General features: G+C 34.0%; 1 protein-coding gene across 1 annotated transcript; it reads left to right on the top strand.

Annotated features, from left to right (window-relative positions):
• The first annotated feature begins 6,389 nt into the window (after positions 1-6,389).
• LOC113775349 (serine/threonine-protein kinase CTR1) lies at positions 6,390-16,529 on the top strand. The gene is made up of 16 exons (XM_027320184.1): positions 6,390-7,159; positions 7,669-7,970; positions 8,063-8,207; positions 9,438-9,541; positions 10,371-10,579; positions 11,313-11,711; positions 11,833-11,873; positions 12,160-12,228; positions 12,465-12,565; positions 12,701-12,785; positions 12,863-12,961; positions 14,053-14,121; positions 14,232-14,363; positions 15,064-15,158; positions 15,246-15,443; positions 15,911-16,529. Exons 1-15 carry the CDS (start codon positions 6,527-6,529, stop codon positions 15,355-15,357), a joined length of 2,595 nt encoding a protein of 864 aa, XP_027175985.1. The 5' UTR covers positions 6,390-6,526; the 3' UTR covers positions 15,358-15,443; positions 15,911-16,529.
• The last annotated feature ends 596 nt before the right edge of the window (positions 16,530-17,125 follow it).

Here is a 17,125-nt window from a genome sequence, read left to right as displayed (position 1 = left end):
AGGCTTCCAAACTTTCCATTCAAATAGGTTTCAAGTGGTGGATATATATATCTATATAAATTTGAGAAGGGATTTTTAGCAACAAACCTTCACAAATCTTCCCACTCTCAACTCTATTTTTCTAGCATTTTACATTTAATTTATTTCGTAAAAAATATCATGGGCACGTTACACCCCCCACGTTTCTCTCAAACAAGAAGTTAACTCCCACTAACACTCCTTACACACCTTACTCCAACTAACACTCCTCACCCACCTTCCCACTACAATAAACATTTTCGCAGATCATCTCCATGAAGTCAAGGTATACTGGTTTCAAAATATATATGTAATTCTGGCAGATTTTAAATATCGGTTTGCACCACATCAGTACCAATTATCATTTGGAAACGATACGAATATAGTGAATATTTTAGATGATTGTGGAACCATACCCCGTTTCCAGTTTAATTTGGTCAAACTAAGAGATACAGAACAACACATGGACAATGATTTGCAATTGATAGGTATTTCATTCTTAATTAACCATACTTATATTTAAGTTGTATATACCAATTATCATTTGGAAACGGTACGAATATAGTGAATATTTTAGATGATTGTGGAACCATACCCCGTTTCAAGTTTAATTTGGTCAAACTAAGAGATACAGAACAACACATGGACAATGATTTGCAATTGATAGGTATTTCATTCTTAATTAACCATACTTATATTTAAGTTGTATATTTGAACTGGTATTACTTATACTTTTTGATCTTTTGCAGATGTAATTGGTTTAGTTGTATCTGTTGGTTCAACACTATCAAACATCTATCAATGATAAAACTAAGTGTGACATACTTTTACTTGACAAAAGGTTAGTTAATAGATTCAATATATTTAAAATATTTTATATTATGCAAATTTTGATTTATACTTACCAAAATTCTCTAAATGAAGTTTGACAGTAGTTCGGTTGACTTTATGTGATAAATTTGCAACTGATGATGGTGAACGCTTGTCTCAAACTGTTACAAAAAACAATGTTTTGCTAGCCTATGGTATTTGTGTGAGAAATTATAAAGGTAATTCAATTTATTTTCACTTTATTTTATTTAATTTTTATAGTTTATCAATAATATGCACACTAGTGTGAATACCCGTGCTACGCACGGTGCTGGCATTATTGAAAAAGTAAAAATAAAATGGTGAATAAAAAAAGTTTAAAAATTGTACCAACACAATTAAAATGTAATATCTGTCTAACAATAGTTTGAAATATGATAGAATGTGCATATCATTCAAGAACTGTCTTTTTTCGAAGATAGATTCTAAAAAAATAATAGAAATTTATTTTAGAAAATGAATGATATATGAACAAAAATGAATGTAATTGAATGTTGTTAAAATGAAATACTTACAAATATTATGCATTCGATTTGATAAATACAAAAATCTATAACTCACTACTTGTTCCGTTCTTGAAATTTTTTTTAGGAGTTAAATATAGTAAACCCCTTAACTTTACATTTAGCTCAACTTTACATTTAGTTACACATTTGTGATTTTTTTGAAACGTGATTGTAATTTGCAAAGCTCATTTGTAGGGGTGGTTATAGGGTTAGTTTGGGATAAATATTTCTTAATTATAAAAATGTAACATTGTATTAAAATAGCATGCGAATGAGCATTTGTCTTTAATTAAGGAGTAAAAAGGATTTAAAGTATAAAAAATAAAGTATAAACAGTTTATGAAATAGATAGTGGGAATGTTTTAAATTTTAAATTTGATTGGTGATAGGGTTGGTTATAACCCACTACTCTTTATGTATTAAAATAAATACAAAAATTTAGACAAAAATCTATAACCCACTTCTTGTTCCGTTCTTGAGATTTTTTTTAGGGTTAAATATAGTAAACTCCTTAACTTTACATTTAGCTGCACTTTACCCCCTCAACTTTACATTTAGTTGCACTTTACCTTTAGTTGCACATTTGTGATTTTTTTGAAACGTGATTGTAATTTGTAAAGCTCATTTGAAGGGGTGGTTATAGGGTTAGTTTGGGGATAAATATTTTTTAATTATAAAAATGTAACATTGTATTAAAATAACATACGAATAAGCATTTGTCTTTAATTAAAGAGTAAAAAAGATTTAAAATATAAATAACAAAGTATAAACGGTTTATGAAGTAGATAGTGAGAATGTTTTAAATTTTAAATTTTATTGGTGATAGGGTTGATTATAACCCACTATTTTTTATGTATTAAAATAAATACAAAAATCTATAACCCACTACTTGTTCCGTTCTTGAGATTTTTTTTAGGGTTAAATATAGTAAACCCCTTAACTTTACATATAGTTGCACTGTACCCCCTCAACTTTACATGTAGTTGCACATTTGTGATTTTTTGAAACGTAATTGTAATTTACAAAGCTCATTTGTAGGGGTGGTTATAGGGTTAGTTTGGAGATAAATATTTCTTAATTATAAAAATGTAACATTGTATTAAAATAGCATACGAATGAGCATTTGTTTTTAATTAAGGAGTAAAAAGGATTTAAAGTATAGATAATAAAGTATAAACGGTTTATGAAGTAGATAGTGAGAATGTTTTAAATTTCAAATTTGATTGATTATAGGGTTGATTATAATTCACTACTTTTATGTATTAAAATAAATACAAAAATCTAGAAAAAAGAATGAGAAGTTTAGAAGCCATTGAGAGGGTCTCTGATAAAAACCCCTTCCTCAATACATATAGACATAGATATAGATGTTTGCAAGTTACGAACTACATCTGATACAAAACACGTTTCCAATTTACAAAGATTGCAGGTTCGCTTCATTTTTACTACAATTTTACATTTTTTTTATTTAGTAATCTCTATCACTTAACCAACGGATAACTAATAGTACCAAGTAACTGATAATGAAATCAACACTATGAAAAATCACATATCGAAAATTAAGGAGTCCATTTGAATTACAATTTTTCATAATTATTCACAACAACGGGTGATCGCTAACCTATTTTATTCTCATTTGCCATCCACACAAACCAAATACACTGAGGGAAAAAAAAAGTAGTGTTTCTGAACTATACTAAAATTTTCAAATGAACGATTCGTATTTCGTTGTGATGCTTCTTATTTTAGAAAAATTGCAATGGATGGTAGAATTTCTTGATATATATATATATATATATATATTGTGATACTATTTATAAACCATGTAAAATATACACTAATTTCAAATTCCATATGCTTTTAATTCTCAAAAAAATGGGGATAAGCTGTTCAACCAATGAATTAATTCATGCAAAGATTGTGCATTCTCATTTGTAACACGAACTCCACAAAATTCAACAGAGTAAATTAAATCACCAATATTGCATTTCGTACTGAAGATTAATTAGTATGCAGAATGTTCGCACCTTCATACAAAAATTATCAAATCGAATGCATAATGTATGTAAGTATTTCATTTTGAAATCAAATAAAGCATGTGATTACATTCATTTTTATTCATATATCATTCATTTTCTAATATAAATTTTTATTATTCTTTCAAGTTCCATCTTCTAAAAAAAGGCAGTTTCTTGAATAATATATATATATATTTTTTTATTATATTTCGAACTATTGTTAGACAAATCTGATATTTTAATTATGTTGGTACAATTTTTTAACTTTTTTTATTCACTCTCTTTTTTAATTTCTTTTAATAATGTCAGTACCGTGCATAGCACGGGTATCCACACTAGTAAAACTAATTATTGAGGTTGTACATCTATACGAGCCATCCATTTCCACTTTCACACTTCGAAGAAAAATATATCAGTTTTAGCCTCAAAACAAATGATTGGTCGAGAAATTTCACAACATATTTTATTACATGCTTTATATAACTGTCTCAAGTTACGTGCTCTTCCCCAAAATAATAAACTCTGTTTTTATAGGATGGATGGAGCATGTAGAGCTATGGTTCCATTTTGAATCCAAAACTACACTGGACCGAACAATACTTGATACGGGAAAAAAAAAAATCCAAATCGAGAATCGAAACCAGAGAAAAAAACATAGGTAAAGATTCCAATTCTACTCCTCTAAAAATGGAATAAAAATCGAAACTGATTCTGGTTTAAATCGCATTAAAAGAAAAATGAAAACATCATGTATCCTTTTCTTATACTCACTTTTTCTTTTCTTTGTTGGATTATGGGCTAGAATTGGAGTTTGAATTTCTTTAATTTTCATCTTTTGGAGTAATGAAAAACTCGTGATGAATGGATCTTCTCCAGCCTTGAAACTTGTCAAAAGGGAAAAATAGAAAACAAAAGGGAAAACTTCCGGAAATGCTGCGCCATAGCTTGTAAACGGGTTTCTAATCTAGTAAACATAGCAATCAAGTTGCAGCATCAATAATTATTCCCGTCACCAAACGCACATTTGAAGTGGTCCATGAGGCCTTCGCATGATTTTCTATTTAATTTTGTTCATCCTTCACTGTATTTAATTACTTTTTTAAATTAATTTTTTATTTTTTAAAAATATAATATTTTAATAAGCATTTTATGGACACCCGTCAAACAAATCGTCTTAAAAAAGAGATGTTAATTGTGCAACGGGGGTTTATACTTTGACTATTAAATTCACCTCTTTCACATTTATCACAGAGGCTTAGAATCTCCTTTGAAAAAGAAAAATGTCGATTAAGATCGTCAAAATTGAACGCATCCAGATCCGATTTGCTTGTTGAACTTAGAATTGTTAGGGACGCATCCGCTAATCTTAAGCGTCAAAAGCACGGGATGCCAAAATAGCGCGTGGAAAAGCAAAAGCCGCTTAACGTTTCAAGATTTCGTTACCTTTCCCTTTTTAATTTGGCTTTGAATAGATCTCACGGAAAAGCCAACTGATTTCCGCCCCCCATTGGCAAAAAATTCAAACCGCCGCGTTTTTTTTTTTACGGGCACAATTGAATTAATTGGCCACAATCGGATAAAGCGAAACCGAAAACATTCCATGGCTCACGCGCATAATTATGACTGTCCATGCTTTGACTTGCAACTGCAAAACAATCCTGACTTCCTTGATAAAAGCCAATCGTCTGACCAAAGCCCAGGCAAATCCCAAGAATTCATCTCTTTTCCCCTTCTCAATTTCGTAAAACACCAAGGGACCACTGTAGCGGCGTAAATAATCAATTTACCATATTGGTAACGAACTTTCTGTACTTTTTTTGACCATCGTTTTCATGTCACATATATATATATATATATATAGTACATACATACATAATTATATATATATATATTCCAACAAAACGATTACAGTAAAAAGTTTCAACAAAATGCTCCTTAAAAAACAATTATTCAAATAAATTGTTTTTAAAAAAATTGTTTTGACAAAGCAGAATTTATTAAGCATCACAATAGGAGTTCATAACACATAAGTCTATCATTATAGACCTGCCAAAGTGCTAAAATATTTAGATACTAGCTAGCATTACGTTAGTCAATTATCATAATATCATTGATGAGTATAATGGCTGGCTGGTCATGGTATCACTAAAAATGCTAAGAGGCAAATTTATCTTTTGCAGATTCCCATTGAAAAATTTTTAAATTGTTCAAAATGCTCCAACTAGGCACGAGCGATAGATTTATCTTTACACTCTCTTTTAAATTTCTACGGGTTCAAAACCTCTATAAAAATATAGAGAAAATAGTTAAAAACATGCCTCACATTTTGACAAATAAATTTTTTGATAATTTGTTTTTATAATATTAATTTTACGTTTCTTACTAGTATAAGTCAACAAAATTTGGTCCTAATTTAAATTTCTGATTACTTTTTAGTTTGAATCAACGTATGATCCGCATGCATCAATCATTGTTTTATGTACAAAATGGTCAAATCCCATCATTTTAATGATAAAAAATGAATATGGATTGAATTAAATACCATTTTTTTTAGATAAAAAATGGATATGATTCGTATCATTTTATATTTTTTGAGGAACAAAAATGAATATGAATTTGATCTTTTATTTAACTACAAATGAAATCTAATATTTTTATTCTAAAAAATTTGATCACGTGAGATCGCACGTTATATTTAGTGTAAAAAGTGGATTGAAATATAGGTTGGGATTAAATTTTATAAAATTAATTTAATAAGAAAAATAAATTTATCATTTCAAAAGTAAATAATGAAAAATTTTATTTATCGGATGTCCCCGAAGGACTAATAGTCTCAGATCAAAACTAAAACGACATGAGAAAATTATACTGTAGTAGGTATTAATTAAGACTAGGAAGGAACTAAAGCAGCATTCGTATTAATTTAAGTACCAAATTGCCATGGTATTAAGGTTAAGCCAACCGAAACCTCCTGTCTCTCTCCGACAAGATAGCGAAAGATATACCAAAAGTTCCTTATTCCTACACAGAGCTAACTATGCATCAGTCTTAGCAATGGCTGCTTTTAGGGTTTCCAGGGTTTTGTGAATTTAATTTTTGGCACATTAACTTTCGATGGAAATGCCAGGCAGGCGATCGAACTACACCTTGTTGAGTCAATTTCCACCCGAGGACCACCCCCACCAACAGCCATCGAAGCACTCCGCCGTGACAGGTGGAGGAGCAGGAGTAGGAGGTGTGGCTTATTACGAGTCTCACTCCGTGGATAAGAGTAATAATAAAGGGAAAGTGGACAGAGGCGTATTCGATTGGGATTTAGTCGATCATAAGATGCAGAGTCGGATGGGGACCACGGGAGGGTTTCCTGGGTCGGTGGGGCTGCAGAGGCAGTCGAGTGGGAGTAGCTTCGGGGGCAGCTCGATCTCGGGGGAGTTTTACGGTGGACCATCGCTCTCGAATCATGAGTCGGCGTTTGGGCATTGGACGAATGACGGTGGTGGTGTTGCCGAATTGAGGCTCAAGGCGGCGGATGCCTCTGGCGGAGTCGGCCCTGGGTCATCGTCTTCCAAGAGCTGGGCGCAGCAGACAGAGGAGAGTTACCAGTTGCAGCTCGCCTTGGCACTTCGACTTTCATCCGAAGCCACGTGCGCTGACGATCCTAATTTCTTGGATCCCGTGCCTGATGAATCCGCTTCGAGGGCTTCAGCTTCGCCTGTGCCATCAGGAGCCATGTCGCATCGATTTTGGGTATTTTTATCTCAGATTTGTCCTCTTACTCTATGCTATCTGTTTGAATCTTTGCTTTTCTGGTGGAGTTAATGATGGTAGGTTTTTGTGCTATCAATTGGTTTAATATAGCAGTATTTTAACCAAAGGTATTGCTTGCAATTCGGGATTTTGATACAGTGGATGTTTCAATAAAAATTTAGCCAAGAACTGTTCCTGGGCTTTTGACGATCAGATTAACAGGCATTGTGAAACAGCAGATAGTTGGTAATAGAATAATTGCTTAAACTTGGTCCATGATGAGGTGAGCATGTTGTAAATAGTCCAAGGAAGAAAAATAGTTGATGACATTTTACTGAACTTATTGAAATAGTTTTGTCATGGAGTTATCAATATTCTACTGATACTGCTCAAGTGATTTCCAAATCCTTCCCTTGTTCCTTTTGCCCTTTCCCATCTACAACTTTTCCAACCCTGCACATCTTATATTTCCTGTCTGAGGTTTCTGCTTTCTTAATGCTGTGTATCAGGTAAATGGCTGCTTATCTTATTTTGACAAAGTCCCTGATGGGTTTTACTTAATTCACGGAATGGATCCATATGTATGGAATGTATGCTGCGACCTGCAAGAAAGTGGTCGTATTCCATCAATTGAATCATTGAAGTCTGTTGATCCTAACATTGTACCATCAGTTGAGGTGATTATAATTGACAGGCATAGTGATCCCAGCTTGAAGGAATTGCAGAATCGGGTTCATAGCATATCATCTAGTTGCATCACCACTAAGGATGTTGTTGACCAGCTTGCAAAGCTAGTTTGCAATTACATGGGGTGAGTTTCAGATGTCCCTCTTGAGAAATTCCTCTGAATTCTCTGTTTGGAGATCTAATATTGTTGTCATTTTCTTCTCGTTCCTTCACAAGGGGTCTAGCTTCCACTGATGAAGAAGACTTGGCTCCCAGATGGAAGGACTGCAGTGTTGACCTAAAGGATTGTTTAGGGTCTGTTGTACTTCCAATTGGTAGCCTCTCTGTCGGCCTCTGTAGGCACCGGGCTCTGTTATTCAAGGTATATTCTTAGATCTAGAGTTTCAAGTGTGTTAAATTGGAGGCATACTTGATGATTTCTTGACTATCTTTTTGTCACTAAGGCTGCCATTATATATTTATTATACATTAGGCATGCCTTTTCCCTTTCTCTTTCCGGTTATATCCTTTTATTCTTCTTTTTTAACCTGTTGTTTCCTGGAATTAGCATGTCAACAAGGAATTGGAACAGGAAACCTTCTTGAAAGATGGTTTGGTTCAGAGCTTGAAGTGTTAAGAGAAAGTAAAATAAAAAAATTTGCGTGCTAGTATCTCTGAAATAGATATGAAATAGTCATGAAGAAAGCAAACAACAAATGGATGTTCCACTTTTATGTGCTGTCCTGTAAGGCAATTGAATATGATATGATTTGCATAAGCTAGGCATTGAGGCTTGTTTGAAATGACCTAGATGGCAATTTCAAAGTAGATGAGTTTCAAATAAATCATAGGTACATTATGTTGATGAAGAAAAAAAGTGAAATTTCTGCTTGTAGATATCTGATTTATCATGCGTAACAAGTAAAGAGTTAATGCCTCCGCCTTGCATTGGAGGAAATTTAGCATTGATTGCATGTATTGGCTTACCTATGTAATCTCTTTTCTAAATGATTGATTTGTTCTCATCATGACTTTCCCTTTCCCTACGTTTATTGTTATTGAAAACGTAATACTTTGCATGCTTGTATGCTCACTTTCAGTTTTCTAACATCTTTTTTCCTCTTTTTGCCCTCTATTTATCCCTTTCTTATCTGACAAACGATATAGATTTGGTTGAAAATGACTGTTATACATCTCTCTCTGGGTTTTCTGCTTTTAAAGATTGAATTCAAAAGTCTAAACAGTTTAAAGTAATATTACCTTACTTCCTATACTAAGATTTCTGGCTTTATTGTTTGCTGAAGAACTGACACTAATAATACAAGATCAATAAGGTCCTTGTATAAACAATATTTTGGAAATTAGGGTGTTGACTTTTGGTTATGCCGAAAAAAAAAAAGAAGGGGTTCAGGCGTGTCAATTTTTTGAAGTTTGTTTTTTAATTAAGGCCCTTTTTATTTACCTTAGCTTCTTTTCGCTTCAAGTTAGTGAATTGTAATTCATTTTGAAAGTATTGGAAGTGTATGTGACAGGAAGATTCATTTGTGTTCAATACAGAATTTTAATTCCCACAAAAGTGGCTTTTTAATGTGTATAAAAATGATTTTTGCAGGTGCTGGCTGACAGTATTGATCTACCTTGTCGAATTGCTAAAGGATGCAAATATTGTTTTAGGGACGAAGCTTCTTCATGTCTTGTTAGATTCGGGCTTGAAAGGTAGACTATTGGAGATATATAGTGACATTGGTGATACTTTAATTTGGTTCAGTTTTCACAGAATGCAATATCTCTGACTAATGAAGAGAAACATCATCTCCAATGTGTTCCTTCATGCATATGTGACTTGCACTAGGGTGGTTCACCAATACAAAGAACATTTACTTTTTTGAACAAACATCTCCAGAAATTTTGTTTTGTTTTTTTGTTGTTGTTGTTGTTTTTGTTGTCCTCATCAGTAGATGGTCAACAAGTTGGTAGTATGTGTACGTTTTATTGGACTGGATTTACTTTTCTCCCTTTGCCTTTCCTATTATAGAAGAAGAAAGGTGGAAAAGGTTTTTATTGTACTGAGTGTGGTCTTTCCAAATCAATTTTCTGCTGACAACTTTTCTTGTTACTTGGAGGATAAGGGTCAGACCTTTTGGAGATATCAGAGCTTTCACACAGGATTTGTGTTTAACTTTTAAGGATATTTAGGCTGCCTGAAGAGGTCATTGGCATCTTCCAACAGCATTGTTTTATTGATGTTTCTGGAGAAGAGTTAATGGGGATTATCAACAGTCAAGTTGAAGTTGAAGTTAATGGGGTTTTTACTTATATATAGAATCATTTCAGAAATTGAGATTTTCTCAAGCAGCTTGGTTTCGGAGAAACCAACAACCAAATCCACCTATCCTTCGCTAGAAATTACATTATACATGCAACTTGCATTATCAAAATATACTCAGTCTAATGCTGCTCATTTGTGTGGATGCATCTGTCTGTGTGATAAAAGCAAGTCTTTTTTGATAGTGATTGATAGTGACCTGTATTGGTATTGCTACAGGGAGTATCTTGTTGATTTGATTGGGAATCCTGGATGTTTATGTGAGCCTGATTCATTGTTGAATGGTCCATCTTCCATCTCAATTTCTTCGCCATTGCGCTTACCTCGATTTAGACAAGTTGATGCTACAATTGATTTCAGGTCACTGGCCAAACAGTATTTCTCTGATTGTCAGTCACTTAATCTCGTATTTGATGATTCTTCAACAGGTGATCATTTCTTTATCCTGAAAATTCCTCAACTCACCTTTTTCCTCTCTCTTCTCTAGGAGATTGTATTGGCATTATTTCTGTTCAAGTAATAAAAAGTACCTAAAGGGGAGTATTTTCCTTTTCTGCTTCAGTTTGCATTGCCTTAGTACTTTGCATTGCTTAGCTGTATGAGATTTAGTATTTTTAAATGGATATCTCTTTTCCATTCATAGTACCTTTTTCTGGTCTGAGCATTTATGTGTGTGTGTGTGTGTGTATATATATATATCTTGTTTTCATATAACTCAGCTTTCTTGCTGAAAGATGGTATTTCTTCTTATGTTGGTGCTGCCGATATTAATTCATGTAATCTTTCTTCTTTGGCCAAAATATTTTAGTGTTCGCAAGTATTATTTGGATGGCAAGGAAATCTCAAAAATATTTCATACTCTTTGATGAATGTCTAAGGTGCTTGCTTTAGCTTTTAGTTCTTTAAAGATATTTCATACTCTTTGAAGATATTAATTGTTCATTACCAAAAATGCCTTGGTTCTTAAAGTTTGGCTTTGTTTTATTGTAAGTACTATGTTCCAAATGTTTCCTGAAAGTAGACAACAAAGTTACAGTATCCAATATTTTCTCTTGGTTGGAGGCAACAGTTTTAGTGTTGCTTATCTGGTTGTTGGTTAGATATCAGTTAGTATGAAGGCTTAGAATTTTTATGTGTTGATCTATATTGAGAGTATTGCAGGAGCTACTGTTGAAGATGATGGAGACTCCACATATCATAAACAGTCTGATAGAAATTATATGGACAGAAACAGTGGTACCCCTAGTTCGAGCAATCAAGATGAAATTCAAAATCCCTGGATAAAGGGTCGGCTTAAAGAATCACAGGTTTCCAAATTCCCTAACGCTTATAATATCATGGGCTCAACCAATATGGCTTTATCTGCACAGCACATTCCTTCATTTGGGCATAGACCGCCTAGAGCTCTACCAGGACCTAGGATGGATGCTATTAAAGATCCGAGGTTTGTTGACAGAGGTCAACTGGTTCCTATGGCAACCAGTGGGGAACTTAACCTTGACGTGGAAGACTTGAACATCCCTTGGAGTGATCTTGTTTTAAAAGAGAGAATTGGATCTGGTATTTTCTCTATGCTGATCTAAGTGTTTGGGTTCAGGTTTTTGTTTTAGGGTGGTATTCCCAGTTTAAAATCAATTCATATATGTTTATGCTCATCAGAGTAACTGGCTCCAATTTTCAGGTTCTTTTGGTACAGTTCATCGTGCTGATTGGAATGGATGTGTAAGATATATGTCCTATCTCATGGTCCAAACTTTTTCATTGATGAATGCTAAAATCCCTTAAAAGGTTTATATGGGGAAATTATTGCCATTTGGCACATTTATTATGGGTAGATTTTTATGTGATTTCTCTTGATACTATTCTTTTTAAGGTTCCTTCAGTTCCTTATTTGGTCCTTGCATCAATAAGGACTCAATGATCTCTGTATGTGTATTATTTGGCAAAATTCTTGTCTAAATGGTTTTGTTCATATTTTGTTGTAATTGCCAATGGTTTCGTTTTTTAGGATGTTGCTGTAAAAATTCTTATGGAGCAAGATTTCCATGCAGAACTGTTCAATGAATTTTTACGGGAGGTAAGGAATATACTGGATTTGTCTGCCTTTCTTCATTCCCCACAAAAATATAGCTAAGTAAACACACATGCATGCATACGTGCTATGTATGTATATTTTTCTTCAGGTTGTAACTAACCTGGAATACATAATCTGGTATTCTTTACATTCATTTGTATGCGCATGTGTCTGTTTTGTCCCCTCTCACAGTGTTCTGTTGTCACTTCAATTTTTTTTTCCTCCTTTATCGGGGTTAGGTTCAAATTATGAAACGGTTGCGCCACCCAAACATTGTGCTTTTTATGGGTGCTGTGACAACACCGCCAAACTTGTCTATAGTCACGGAATATCTATCAAGGTATCAATTTGCCTTTTATTAGCTTCAAACGCATTTGGTAGCACTGTATTTAAGATTATTTAGTTGTGCTCTAATATATTCTAGAACCTAAAATTGTATTTTCTGATTGTTACCTGTTACCGCTTTGAATTTCAGGGGTAGTTTATATAGACTTTTGCATAAGCCAGGCGCAAGAGAAGTGTTGGATGAGAGGCGTCGGTTGTGTATGGCATATGATGTGGTTTGTACTGTGTCTCTGTATGTGTTACTAAATTTTGGATCATGTTTCAGTTTTAAGGACATGACAAATCTTTTCAGGCAAAGGGGATGAACTATCTTCATAAACGTAATCCTCCTATTGTTCATCGGGATCTGAAGTCTCCCAATCTTTTGGTTGACAAGAAATACACAGTCAAGGTAAGCTCAGACATTGATTGCATAAAGTTGTCAAATCAGCATGATTGTTGATCTGAAATATTTAGTAATCAGCATGATTGTTGATCTGAAATATTTCGTCTTTTAGAGCTTTCAACATTTTGAGTCACAGTAAGCAAAACTTTGGTTTGCTAGAGGCTATTTGTATATCAATATCTTCTACTCACTGTTGTCTGATTATTGGAATTTATCTCTCTATTGTAGGTTTTTTTTGGCAGAATAACTGACATGGCTTTTTGAGATTTAAAGTGATGAATATGTTGTTAAACTTAACGCAACTATATCTAGCAGTGCAAGTTATTCATGCTTACATATCTACTAGTTAAATACATGCGGTTTAGCATTTCACGTTGTGCTCGTTAGATATTATTATGCAGTTTCCTTTTTATACTTAGCTACATTCTTGGGGTTGATGCTGAAACTATGCCATCTTGCTCCTCTAAAAATTTTTAAATTGAGATCATATCAGAAAGGCCAATGGCTACCGGGTGATAAATTCTGAAGTATGTTCCTTAATTGGAGTAAATGAGAATTTTTAGACCTATATTTCTTTTGAAATTAACATTTTACAACTTTCTATAAACAATTGCTTGGAGTGGTTCCCCCTTGAAGGGGCACAGGCTTGCAGAGTGCAATGAGGATCCTGATATTTATTGGGTACTAAAAGCTGTCATAGTTTTTTATACTGCTCTGCAACAAAATTTGGTCTCAAAAAATGAAATTGTTGAAAACAATGACCTCATGCAAATTGTTGCTGATGGGATCATTGCCTGGACACTCATTACCTTGAAGTTGATGCTGTAATTATCTTAGTAATTTGGATATCAGGCCTTCAGAATGTTGATTGATATATACTATGTAAATGTTGCATCTGTGCTATGTTTGTATATGCTGTTACCTTGTTATTTACTTGCTGCTTAGATGATTTTTCTCTGTAGGCTATTTTCTTTCTTTGTTGACGTCTATAGCATGTTTGTTTATCTAGTTCACCGTTTTCACATAAATTCTGTTTGAAAATCTCGATGCTCTCCATTTGTTCAATTGAGAGGATTTACCTTATAATTGTTCTCCAGGTATGTGATTTTGGTCTTTCCCGTTTAAAGGCCAATACATTTCTCTCGTCAAAGTCAGCTGCTGGAACTGTGAGTAGTTCAATCTATCACATTCATTGATCTAATTCACTTTATCAGACCATCGTGTTTTTGGCCTTTGTATGGGATTATGAAATTTGCTTGGTTGCCTTATCTTGTAGCCTGAGTGGATGGCACCAGAAGTACTTCGCGATGAACCATCAAATGAAAAATCTGATGTATACAGCTTTGGTGTTATTTTGTGGGAGCTTGCAACTATACTACAACCCTGGAGTTATTTAAATCCGGCACAGGTTTGGTTTTCATTTCTTTCAGTGGTTTCATCTTGCTCAAAGCGATCCGAAATCGTCCTTTTGGTGACACGTGATAATTGCTATGAAATCATGATGCATCAGTTATGCATGTATTCATTAGCTAGGGATTGATGATCTGTGGTCCACTTTTGGTCCTTAATGTGTTTATTTCCTCAAACTTAGAGCATAGGTTGCATGGTGCATTTTGGTGTTACAGCCATATGGAATAGGTCCATAGAGGTTAGACTACACTCTTAACCGACAAAACGTTTTTCTCAGTTTTTATGCTCAACATCAGCTCTAGCAATGGAAGAGGAGCAAATGGAATTCTAGATCAGTGTTAAGTTTCAAACTGATTTGCGAATAGAGGTTAAGCTGTTAGCTTTCTTTGTTTCCTTCTGTAAAATAGCTGGTGAGATACTGTATAGTTAAGGGTTCTGGTTCAGTTTCCACACTGAATCTTTGGTGTTTCTGAGTAGGAAAAATGACGAGAGTATTGGCTAGCTGGTGTGAATTAATTCTGAGTTTGTATAACATAATCTTCCTTCGCCTTCAAAGTCACCTTTTTTACGGTCAGGTGATTTACTCCATGGTCACTGGCGGCTTAGCCTCTTAGAACAGTTGTATTTCTTCATTTACCAAGTTTTTCTTGTATCTTTTTTGAGCTAAGCCATGAACTGTAGGTGTGATTGTTTTCCAGGTGGTTGCAGCTGTGGGTTTCAAGGGAAAAAGGCTTGAAATACCGCGTGATTTGAATCCTCATGTAGCTGCAATTATTGAAGCCTGTTGGGCCAAGTTAGTTGTGTCATTTCGTATTTTGTGGTTGAAGCCTCATCTTGACATATATTCATCCTTTACTAATATGGCTTTGGTGATTTGCAGTGAGCCATGGAAACGCCCTTCCTTTTCCAGTATTATGGAATCCCTGAAACCTTTGACTAAACCCTCCCCCACTCCTCAGTCTGGTCATGGAGACGTGCCCTTGCTCACATGAATTTCACGGTGTCCAAATGTGCACATATCTGGCAATTTTTTCCCTTTTTTGGTCATGTCTGGAGGATTGCTTGTAGACTATATCAGGTATGTTTATGTGGAAGGATTTTAGTTGGAGCTTATTGGCATCTAAACTTTATTGTTTATTTATTACCATTTGCTTCCGCTTTTTTAATCTAATCAACGCACTTGTGTATCTATTCTTTGTTGTGAAACAAAATTTACCACAAAATATTATCCTTCCACTTGAGGATGGCATTCCTATAATAATGATAATAAATAGTTATCTGTGGTTTTAGAGGCCCGGCTACTTATCTTTCCTTTGTACCTGCAAAACTAACAATAGAAGGCGAGAAACCAAAATATGAGATTAGGAGTCATCATTTTTTTTATCTTTTTAATAACTTTTTTCTTAATTTTACATACATCACATTTCAAAAAATTATTTCAAATAATCTGCTGTTCAAAAAATGTGTCTATACATGCATAGGCACAATAGTTCTCATTTTTTGGGGGATTCCTTGTGCTAATTGTGTGGTATACATTTTTTGCAGGCTTGTTCATGTACATATCGATTCCAATTGCCTGTTCAACACATTTTGAGTTTTACCCAAATCAGTAAATGCCGTTGCTTTAAAAGGAGATGAGTATCTGCACTTATATTTTATACTCATTGAAATATTTGTTTACCTGAGCATTTATATCAGTGTTAGTGTGGAAATTCTGTTCATCCTTTTTTCTTTTTTTTTTTTTGTAATCAAGTTCTCTGTAATTGAAAATCTGGTTTATAGTTGCAAAAAGCACTCGAAATTTGAGTGCGACATGTAATGTACATTGTATTAGTTGCTCATAAGGTAGTCAACTGATTGGGGTAACATCACGGCTGGAAGGCATAAAAGGCATGGTTCTTTTGGCATACAACCTGCTGGTGGATCTTTAGTTTGCGATTAGGCTGGAGTCTATCATCAGGCATGTATTTCTGCTGATAACGATTGATGTCTCCTATGACAGCTTAGCAACACGTGCTAACAGAAGCAACAATTCTTTTCTTTCCTTTTTTTTTTTTTTGGCAAAAATGTGGAAGTAACATTTATATAGCAAAGAAGAAAAGATGCTGTAATAAGTAGCAGTTTCTAACATCCGCAATGAACTTTTCCCACTGAGTTTAATGTACGTAATGTCCAATTCTTTTTCTTTTTTTTTCAACGATGTCATTGTCCAATCGAAAGGTACCAAAGTGTTTTAAGGCTTGATGACCCTCCAGTGGGATTTGGGGTTCGCTTGCTCTTCCAAACGGTGAGCTCTTCCGGCACGAATCTACCGGTGAACAGGAAATTCTGCACCTGGCTGAACAAAGGTCTATGTTAGATAGAAGATATAATTTTGGAAACTTCGGAGATTTGGGCAATTTCGCTGTACTTCGGAGATTTTTGTCATTAATTTGGGACCCAATGCTCGCATCCCTAGTCGTGAAATGACCGCTAATCTTTCCAACCTAAGATATTTTATACATATTTGTGGAGAGAAACAATCAAAATGTTTACTAATTGAATTAACCATAATTTGGAATTTAAAAGACAATTAATTTGCTATATAAAAGGGAATTAATACTAGATGCACTTTTCTATTAATGTACTTGATAGATAAAATGAAAGTTATATGTGATGTACCATATAAATAAAAGGATTTAGACGTGAAAAATAATTGAGACGTTTACGAACTAAATTAACCATAATTTGATTACATTAGAAAAAATAATTTGGCATTAG

Source organism: Coffea eugenioides, chromosome 6 (assembly GCF_003713205.1).
Source record: "Coffea eugenioides isolate CCC68of chromosome 6, Ceug_1.0, whole genome shotgun sequence".
NCBI classification, from domain to species: domain Eukaryota; kingdom Viridiplantae; phylum Streptophyta; class Magnoliopsida; order Gentianales; family Rubiaceae; genus Coffea; species Coffea eugenioides.
The sequence above is the reverse complement of the archived record's forward strand: the minus strand, read 5'-3'. Positions and strand labels throughout refer to the sequence as shown.